The 10,005-nt window shown below is 55.9% G+C and overlaps 4 protein-coding genes across 4 annotated transcripts in view; 1 reads left to right on the forward strand and 3 right to left on the reverse strand.

Annotated features, from left to right (window-relative positions):
- Positions 1–4,266: 4,266 nt before the first annotated feature.
- Positions 4,267–5,448, forward strand: VTJ04DRAFT_1535 (uncharacterized protein; the record flags this gene model as incomplete). Its single annotated transcript, XM_069359233.1, has 5 exons — positions 4,267–4,407; positions 4,463–4,611; positions 4,691–4,747; positions 4,802–4,945; positions 4,995–5,448. The coding sequence occupies 5 exons, from the start codon at positions 4,267–4,269 to the stop codon at positions 5,446–5,448; spliced, it is 945 nt and encodes a 314-aa protein (XP_069224143.1).
- Positions 5,449–6,782: 1,334 nt separating this feature from the next.
- Positions 6,783–7,223, reverse strand: VTJ04DRAFT_1536 (uncharacterized protein; the record flags this gene model as incomplete). Its single annotated transcript, XM_069359234.1, has 1 exon — positions 6,783–7,223. The coding sequence occupies one exon, from the start codon at positions 7,221–7,223 to the stop codon at positions 6,783–6,785; it is 441 nt and encodes a 146-aa protein (XP_069224144.1).
- Positions 7,224–7,259: 36 nt separating this feature from the next.
- Positions 7,260–8,185, reverse strand: VTJ04DRAFT_1537 (uncharacterized protein; the record flags this gene model as incomplete). The annotated part of the gene is made up of 3 exons (XM_069359235.1): positions 7,260–7,506; positions 7,577–7,661; positions 7,882–8,185. 3 exons carry the CDS (start codon positions 8,183–8,185, stop codon positions 7,260–7,262), a joined length of 636 nt encoding a protein of 211 aa, XP_069224145.1.
- Positions 8,186–8,989: 804 nt separating this feature from the next.
- The window catches only part of VTJ04DRAFT_1538 (uncharacterized protein), a gene marked incomplete at both ends in the record, with an annotated part of 1,947 nt that continues 931 nt past the window's right edge, over positions 8,990–10,005 (reverse strand). Inside the window, one exon of the mRNA XM_069359236.1 lies at positions 8,990–9,923. Coding sequence (XP_069224146.1) covers positions 8,990–9,923 — 934 coding nt within the window. The remainder of the gene's footprint in view (positions 9,924–10,005) is intronic.

A 10,005-nucleotide genomic window follows, 5' to 3' on the forward strand; every position in this document is an offset into this window, starting at 1 on the left:
CACCATGCCCTCACAACGTGCAGTCCCGGCAGGCAGGCAGGGGAAATACCAGGCCCCGTCTTCCAGATTGCATACTGCATGGCAAGCGTCTGGGCATCACAGCATTAGCTCGGGGATTGAGCACGGAGGTTTCCGAGGGGGAGAGAAAGAGAGCGAGAGCGAGTACCAACCCAAGAAACCTATGTTGGACTTCGCGTGCAGACGAGTATTTTCCACATATCCCTGGGAGGCCAGGTAGGAGTTAACCGAAAGGAAGGATAATGCTACATAACCTTTCGGAGATGAGGACGGACATGGCCTACTGCCGGGTTAAAATGCCTACCACGCCAAGTCGAACCCTGAGATGAGCAGTAGTAACAGGTCCATAGCTTGGGCTAAGCTACGCAGTCCGCCAACAACAAAGCCATGTTCCATGTGGTTTGTGATTGTCTCTGGCCGCATTTGGACCGGAATTCACCCTCCTGACCCAAACTAAAGAAAGCCCCTTGGGATTGACGCGGTCTAGATCGGCCTTTTAAGCCATCCAAACACATCCCGGAACGTCTCAGACCAAGACCGAGGAAGGGACTGACGAGGAAGTCAGGGCTCGACGTCCGAGTTTGATATGTGACGACATTCCAGGTTGCTCATCCCCTCTTGCAGAACGTAGAGAACAGGAAAACAACAATGGAAGCTCCCTGGCTCGTGAGAGGTTGGAGTCGGCCACACTGTGTGGCACACATAGATAGAATGATAGGAGAACGGAATCATCAAATGACCTGGGCTACCTGCGTTGATCGGCAGATGTGAGGCACCCGGGGAAGCATAACCACCAGCCTGGTACGGAATAGCGCTAGATGCTCGCTTATTCCGGAAGTCCATTTATGGAGGTGAGAAAAGGGAACGGCAAAAGAAGCGACAAAAGAGCATCGCATTCTTGCGCAGGTTCACTTGTTGTTGGTCATCATGGATGAAATCCCTAATGCCATGCAGCCAGGCAGTGCCCATGTCCATGTCCATTTGGAAACCCCCACCCAAGGGTTGTGCAGACGCTAAGCTGGATTGGGGCTTTCCGAATGGTCCGGTTGGTGACGACACAAAAAGCAAAAGAAAAGCGGGACGACCCAAACTGTCGGAACCAATCGCCCAATGAAATCCCTGAACTGTGCCAAGGCGCCGCCGTCTTGGCGGTTCTTTGGGCAGAAAAGGAAAGGGAGGGCTTGCTCCCGACTTTCCGGGGCTGGAACGCTTTGGGACCCACAGGCAATCTCCATTCTCCCATGTTTGGGTTGTTGCCCTTCCCATCAGCACCAGTCGTCAGACGCACCACCATCACACCAACAAAAGGGCGGCACAAGCGGTTGGTGGCGTCTCTGTGTGTGTGTGTAACCTTGGGAATGCGAGGAAGGAACCGCGAAGGCGTGGGCGAGATGCTTGTGCAACGCATCCCCCACCTTTCGTTGGTTGCTGACTTAACTAGGAGGCCACTGGAGGTGAGATCAGGTTGCAGAGTTGCGGATGTGTGTGTAGCGTGGTGGTCAGCTGCAGAAAATCAACACATTGAATGGAACACAAACAGAACTTCGGCTTCCCCTGACAGAACTAGAAGGTGCCTGTCGACGGAGTACCTGAGTGAAGGATCAAACTGTGGCCCAACCAACTTTGGGTCGTCCACATGACGCGCTAGCGAAGGGCCCATGGGGTTATGAGCCCATCACCACTCGTCCGGCGTCCAACGGAATGTGTGAGGGGCCCGGTGGACCCGCTTGACGACAGGAGGGGCTAAAGCTGAATGAAGACCTCGCGGTTCCTTCTTGCCGAATCTACAGATTTCGGCGCGGGGGTTGGCTATTGAGCTTTGTCATGTTCGAAGCAGCGGTGAGTCGTTGTTGACACCTATGTTCTGCTGGTCTGTTATTCTGGCCGGTTCAGGGACCCGATCGGCATTCACTTGCTTCAGCGGGACTTGTCCCAGGTCGATACTTCTGACCCGACAGTCTGGAGCCGATGTCCAGCTGTGACTGGCCAAGGTCCGAAAACACCACCATCTTGTGTTGGCCACAGTGCAATGCGTTGGCCCATGACCAGCACACAGAGATGCTAGACTTGTTGATTGTTTTCGGCTGGCAACGATCTTGGGCATCCAGGACCGGCCTTGCCGGACGATCTGCAACATGTTCGCCGCGCAGCAGTGTCAGCAACTATTCCATGGTAAGAAAAGAGGCGCTGATTTGCTTGTCAGTATGTATGAGATCCAGCGGTTGCCTCTTAGCTTTGCAAGGATCTCTACGGCCCATGAAGTGGATTGGGCCAAATCGACACTGTGTCGGCCGGCGAGTCGGCCAGCCACCCATGGTACATGCCGTCAAGAAACCCCACAAGGCCCCCATCTTTTTGTGTGAAACACAGGAGGGGGAGGGGACAATGGGTCGTGGGCAGAGAACTTGCATTGAGGACAGTATAACCGTGCGCGGCGAGATGGGTGAGGGTGGGCCAACCTGACGAGGTTGCTTTCTGGCTGGCACTCCATGTCCTCGTCGCGGACGAGCAATGGCATCGACGAAGCCTCTCGATAGAATATGGCTTCCAAAACCATGCAGACGGCGATTGGGGCAGAAAGAATGTCGAGAAGGACTCAAGGTGTTTGGTGTTATTGGCGGGGACTGTGTTGCGTTGAGCTCCCCTCCAACAAAAGACCCAGCACCGGATACGGGAGCGGGAGGGGCCGGGAGCTAAGGCGGAATTGTGAGAAGATGATGGGGTGCCCATGTTTAAGCGGCGAACCCAGTCTGCCGGGACCAAACAGCAAGCGAGACAACAAAAGGCGGACAGTCATGCGCACATTTCCTTTGTGGTCTCTCGTCTTCCGAGTCGCATTGGGTCAAGGCGTGGGCGAGGGGAGTGCGATCGGCCGACGGCGCTGAAATCGGCAGGCATACTTGGCGAGATGGCGTCCACGGGCTGCGCCATCATTATCGAGCTCGGAACCGGTGAGATCTGGCGCTACAGATGAGCTGGGGCAAGCGGAAATAAGACTGTAGTTGCTTGGTCGCTTTGTTGGCCCGGAGCCTCCGGCGTGTTGAAAATGGCAAGCCACTCGCATAGATATTGTTTTGAGTCCTGCAAAAATGAGGCTCCAAATGCCCACAGACCGAAACCAGGTCGGTCAGGAAATTTTGGTCGATTTTTCCCCATCTTCCTTTGACCTGGGGTTGGGCAGACCAGCGCCAGAAGGGGCCTTCCAGGTTGTTTCTCATGCCGTTGAGACGAGACCCTTGGCCTGCATTTACGGTTGCAACGTCAAACATTTTTAAGGCCGGGCAACCCCTGACCACCCACCCCCCCTGCCTGCCATTCCCGGCCACCCAGCCCAAAACCAACCCAACCAAGCAGGAAGTGAGGAAGGCGCGGCGACGCGGTCGGCCTATGGGGGAAACGTCTTCGAACCCGCAATTTCTCAACTGCTGGCAACCACGTCCTACTGTGTCTGTTGGTCCTTCTCCGTCTCTGGTTGCTCATTCCACGGTCCGAGGTTCCAAGGTTGTCCATACCTAGTATGGGAGAGACACAGGGCTCAACATACTAGCTCTTTCCTCCTCATAACGCTCCATATAACGCCCATCTACCGCACCTACCTCATCTCACGCATATCAGCTATCTGCACCCGAACCCGCAACCCTCACTCAGGTCAGCTTCGTGATTTCCATCATCTTCCACCTCGTCCCGATTCTCTTCCGATTTTGAAGATTGCGGCTCTGCTGCTGTTGGCTGGCCTTTCTTCTCCCTCACCAACATCCATCCAGCGAAGCCACCGAGGTAAGCAATCGGCAAGCTCCCAACCTCATGCAACCTGATCCTTCTCGGTGTACTGCCAATCCTCTTTGACTTCACTCACCCTTCACCCTGTCTGGTTCTTTGGCATGACGTTCTACCCAGGCCCCCAATCCACGAGCGAGGGCGTCTGGTATAAGCATTGCATCCTTTTTATATTGGCTTGCTTCTTTGTGTCGAATCTTGTCTTTAGCCTTCATCTGCGTTTTTGGTTTTATTTTCTCATTTTTCTGTAGATGCTGTCGTCACACGCTCAATGCCCAGAAACCTGGCTGACTAACCAACCGCTCATAGCTTCCTCTTCTCGGTTCATCCCACACTCCATAATCGATCCGAAAGTACAAGCTAGCGCTTTAGCTCCTTTGCAACGTGCGTTGTTTCGCTTGAATGGAGACGGCCATGTCTTCCCCGGCCTCGAATGCCGCGACGTGAGGCTTACTCTAACCACTGTCATAGATGGCTGATCGGCTGATCATGCCCTCGCACAGTATAGGTGGGACCTCGCCGCCACAGGAGGGTTATCAAGAGGTCTACCCCGAAAATGGTCGATGGTACGGCACCTTCAAGAAGGGGAAGTATATGTTCCCCATCGATGAGGTTCGTTTTAGCCCTCCTTTCCACCCCTAGGTCACTCGGCTGACATCTTGGACAGACGGAACTCGAGAGGCTAGATCTCTTCCACAAGGTCTTCCTCGTCTCTCGGAAAGACCAACTGTTCGGTTCCCCTCTGGAAAATATGGAGTCCATGAAGAGTCTGGATCTGGGCTGCGGAACCGGCATCTGGTCCATCCATATGTCTGAGTGAGTCTCGTTGCCTCGCATGCTTCTCCTGCATGACCAGCGTTCTCTAACCGGATGTGGCCATTCTGGCCATTGACAGGAAATATCCCAACGGAGATCATTGGGGCGTTGACCTTAACTGGATCCAGCCGGAATTGTTAGTCTGACGGCCCCAGGATTGTCTTGAGTGCCTTATGCTAACTTTCCGTAGCATCCCAGCCAATGTGCACTTCATGCAGAAAGACATCGAGGACAGGTGGCAAGACCTCGACCCGGGGACCTGGGACCTGATTCACATGCGCACTCTCAATGGCAGCATCAGCAACTGGACTAGAGTCTACTCTGAAGCCTTCAGGTGAGCGTCATCCTCGTGAGATGAAAAAGCCCATATTAACGCGCCACAGGCATCTCAAACCAAACGGTTGGCTTGAGCAGGTTGAGATCGACTGGAACTTCCGTTGCGATGATGGCACGTTGCCTGAGGACTCCCATGCCAGAAGGTGGGCTGAGGAGCTCTTGGATGCCATGGACAGTTTTGGCCGCCCCCTGCGCATGGACAGCAACTTGGTCAAGCAGCGGCTCCGGGATGCGGGTTTCGTCGACATCAAGGAAGATGTGATTCAGCTACCTGTCAATGGATGGTCGTCTGACCCCTTCCTGAGGGACGTTGGGCGATGGTTCAACCTCGCCCTTCGTCAGACTTACCAGCCTCTCGCATTGGCTCCGTTGTTTCGGAACCAGTCGCGAACTCCAGCCGAAGTTCAGGACCTGGCCCTCAAGGTCAAGCACGAGTTGTGGTCAAACCAAGTTCATGCCTACTGCACCATGCATATCTTCACGGCCAGAAAGCCGCGGTAAGTGTACCCGGGCGCAGAGCACATGCCACGTGCAAGGGCGGACCGGCAACTGGTGGCGCCTCAAGCTGTTTTGATGCCAGACAGAATTTGCTTTGAGGTGGCTGCTGATTTGACCCCCTCGCTTTCGGCATGCTTCTGCGGTGTACCACCTGCAAGCCTCGCGACGTGTCTGACCGTTTTGGTGGTAGGTCCGACGATGCGGTTCCACAACAGACAAGTCCGCGAGCGTCGTCATCGCCAATACCCAGGGCCCAGACCGTGCAACAGCCAGCTCCCAGTTCCTCGCCGTCGCCGTTGTCTCGGGGTCAAACGCTACCTCATCCCCGGACCGACGCGCGGTCGTCTCCTCCTCGGGGCCAGGCCCAACCTGGACCTTCCCCGCAAGCCGACGGTCAGTCACGAGAATGGGGCAACGCCCGAGGCCCGGAGCCGGGGAGGGGGAGCCAGGGATACTCTCATGCGCCTCCTCCTCATCTCCCGTCCATCGCCGAGCGACTCGATAATAGGTGATGGCATCAAAATCACCAGACCGACTTCATAATTCACACCCGTCACCAACCATGCGACGGACGGGGGACGGGGAGCTGGCGGTTAGCGGAATGGACTGTCGCCTGATGAGTATGTTGGCACTTGATGGGGTTATTCCAAGAGAGGAGTCTGGTGCAGAATTGGATCACGGGCCATGGCCCCCGATAACCCTCGTACGAGTACATTGGGAAGTGGGGACGTGATTTCAACCATATGGTGTTGGGGGTCTCAATGTCGAATCCGAGCGTGCGTATTTGGGGCTGGGACCATCCGTTGGGTTATGTGATTCAACATTTCTGGGACGTCAGTTGTGGCGGGCGATTCTAAAAGTCGAGTGTGTGTGTACCCTTGAATTGTATGTATATAACGTCATATATAAAACGAGACCGGGAGTGAGGCATCATTGGATCTTGTTCAAGTCTCTTGGTGACCACATTCCAATCGTGACGTTGCTTGCTTGTGTCTCCCACCTACCTGAAGTCTCATCTCCCGAGGTAGACAAGCAAGCTACTTGTAACCTGGGTCGCAGAGGTTTCAAGTGAGTAACACCTCCCGAACCAACGGCATGTAGGAGACAGGTTTCTCCAACCCTAAAGATGCAATGAATTTGGACCCGTGATGATACATAAAGTAGGTAGGATAGGGTACAATACAGTAATACAAGGCTCGACAAAGGAAAAAATAGTAGTAACATCTATCAAACCTCAACGGACAACAACAGCTGTCCATCGTTGTGGTCTGATATATAGACAGGCAGGCAGGCAGGCAGGCAGGTAGGTGTAGGTAGGTAAGGTAGGTCTGACAAATCTAGCAGTCCGTGGTGTGATGTGAGCGTGGCCGAATTCCCATAGTAAGGTACCTAGTCACGACACCACGCCAATGATGCCAAATACAACTGACCCAACCTGACCCGGCCCGACCCGACCGAAACACCCCAGAGTCTATTCCGTGGAAACTCCCTCTTTTTTTCCTTTTCCCTTCTCTCTTTCTTCTTTCCCATTTTCCTTCTTTAACCCCCGATCCCCTTCCTTCGGAGCTCTGTACCCTTCGGCACTGGCCAAACCCCAGATATCTTTTTTCTCCTGTTGTGTTTTTAGGACACAAACACACACCCACACATGCATAGACACACCAGGCCCTGGGGGAATGCATGTGTATTATACCCTTCCATCCCGAAAACGCCTTTGCTGGCCGGCCTTGATCAGCAACATCAACAATACCACGCCGAGCTACCACCACCACCACCATCAACAAGCAAAGGGCTTGCGCCCTTTAGCTTTTTATTTAGTGATGATCCCCGTGGTCCACCTTGCCGCGGTACCCGATGAGCTTGAAGCGGCCAATCATCTCGCCGACGGTGAAGAAGCCGAGGCACTCGGCGAACAAGACGCCGCCGGCGGCCGCCTGGGCTCTTGTGATGTTGCGCAACTGCTGGGGGTTGGCGGCCTGGACGATGCTGTGGAGGAGCCGGGACGGGTGCTGGAGCTGCTTGATCAGGTATTGGTAGTAGGTTTGGAGGGTTTGGAGGGAGCTATTGAGAGACAAAAATGTCAGTTTTTGGTGGTTGGATATTATTCGGGAGCCAGGAAGGGGGGACGTACGGAGGAGTCATGTTCTGGCCCTTGGCGACCAGCTTGGCGAGTTCCAGGCCGACCTTGGAGTAGTAGACAACGGTGGGTGTTTGGCCTGGAAGAGGAGGAGATTGTTAGTGGTGGTTGATTTGAAAAGATAAACATTCCTGTGCTGGTTCAAGTCCACCCCCTTATCCCGGCTTCGGTCTCCCCCACCAGAGCTCCCCGCGGACAACGTCACCACCCATCCGGACGGTGAACGGCACAACCCAGGGAGCTCTCAAGACCAAACCAAACATATCAACCAATCCGAAGAAGGAGAAGGGATTCCTTACGCTCAATGAAGCCAATGACCCTCCCCGTCCGACCGCCGACCTTGCCCAAGGCCTCGGCGGCGCCCTTGGCGGCGCCCGCGATGGCCGGGCCGGCGGCCGACGAAACACGCGACAGGCCCTGGGCGGCCTTGGCCGAGAACTCGGAGGCGGCGGCGGTCGCCTTGGCCGCCGTCTGCTTGGCGGCTTCGGCGGCCTTGTTCACCTGAGCGGCGGTGTTGTTGGACTGTGTGGACTCGAAGCGGACGGCGAGACGGCGGGCGGCCCCGGAGAGGGGGGATCGCCTGGCGACGAGGGAGAAGGACATTTTGGTATGTGGTGTTTTTTGGTGGTGGTTTGCTGGTTGGTTGGGTCGGGGAGTGATGGTGGGGGGGAGTTTTTTGGTGGTGGTTGCCGAGAAGCCGGTATTATCTCCCTCTCTATTTTTTCGGGGGTTTTGTCGTTTTAGTCCCTCGCGTCGTCAAGGATGGCCGATCTCTCCCCGGGCGGTGGGTGGTCGGAAAGAAATATCAAAAAAAGAGAGGACGGAGCGGCGCAAGGTTGCGGATTGGAGGAGGAGGAGGAGGGTGCGGCCGGAGGAGTGGAGGGAACGATATCGCGCAACTCGGGACACGGGAGTAAAGAGACAAGATGGACTTGAATGGGGCCCGAGATTCTCTCTCAGAGGGAAAAATTGGCAGCCCAAACCTTCGGAAGATCTCGCCGGCGGTTGGCTCCGTCCAGGGCTCGGCACAGAACGGGCCAATCAGGGCGGGGAATTGGGAAGCTGGGGAGCTTGACGCAAGAGAGGGAGCGTCACGGTATTGTAACGGAGCGTATCAAATCGGGTAATTACACGCCAAGATCTCCCGTTCCTGGGGCCAAACCCAAAAAAATGATGATGCAAGCACATGTCTTTCCCATCATCTCTCATCATGGTTGCGGCTTCAACTCAGCAAAAACCTGGAATACTCCGTAACCATCATGACGTGTGTAGTTCAACACATATGTACATACAAACAATTCTAATGCAGGAACACAAAGAAGCATGACAACATGAAGACAAAAACAATGAAAGACAAATACAACAATGACACCACCAACAACACTCTCAACACACACCCTCCGCCCCTCAATCCAAGCTTTGGATTTGCACCTTGATAGCGCCATTCTTGGGATCCGAGGCCGTCTCAAACGCCTTGATGGCGTCCTCGAGCGGGAACCGATGCGTCACCAGCCTGGACAGATCAATCACGCCGTTCTGCACCAGCCGGATGGCCCTCGGCCACGTGTTGCAGTAGCGGTACTGGAACTGCACGTCCACCTCGCGCACGCTGGCCCTCATGAAGGGGATCTTGATCTCGTTCTTGCCGACGCCAATGACAAACACCTTGCCGCCGAACTTGACGGCCCAGATGGACGCGGCGATGCTGCTCTCGACGCCCGTGCACTCGAGCGCCACGGCCGGCTCGATGCCGCCGAACCGCTCCACGATGGCCTTGGCCTGCTCCTCGGGCGACAGCGCCGGGTCGACCTTGTACGTCACCGCCTGCGGGCAAATCTCCTTGGCGAACTTGAGCCGGCCCTCGTCAATGTCCGTGATGACGATGGGACATGCGCCCGCCGCGCGGCAGCACAGCATGGTGATGAGCCCAATGGGGCCCGCGCCGCACACCAGCGTCGGATCGCCCAGCTTCAGGCCCGCGCGGTGCAGGCCCGCGAGCGCGACAGACAGCGGCTCGAGCATGGCGCCGGCCTCGTACGACATGTCGCCGATCTTGTGGCACCAGACGGCCGGGTGGTTGACGTAGCGGCGGAGCAAGCCGGGCACGGGCGGGGTGGAGAGGAAGTCGACCGACTCGCAGCCGTTATAGCGGCCCGTCAGGCAGGGCTCGCAGGCGTTGCAGATGACCTGCGGCTCGATGGCGACGCGGTCGCCGGGCTTGAGGGTTGTGACGCTCGGGTGCACGGCGATCACCTCGCCGGCCGACTCGTGGCCGAGCACGTGCGAGTCGGTGACGATCATGGGACCGATGCAGCCGTGCTTCCAAAAGTGGATGTCGGAGCTGGAAGGGAGAGGTTGGAAGAGATTAGTTAAGAAGGTTTAGATGTGGGATAATGGAGCGAGGAGAAGGGGGGGGGGGGGGG

Source organism: Mycothermus thermophilus (genome assembly GCF_041956435.1).
Source record: "Mycothermus thermophilus strain CBS 625.91 unplaced genomic scaffold VTJ04scaffold_1, whole genome shotgun sequence".
Lineage (NCBI taxonomy): Eukaryota > Fungi > Ascomycota > Sordariomycetes > Sordariales > Chaetomiaceae > Mycothermus > Mycothermus thermophilus.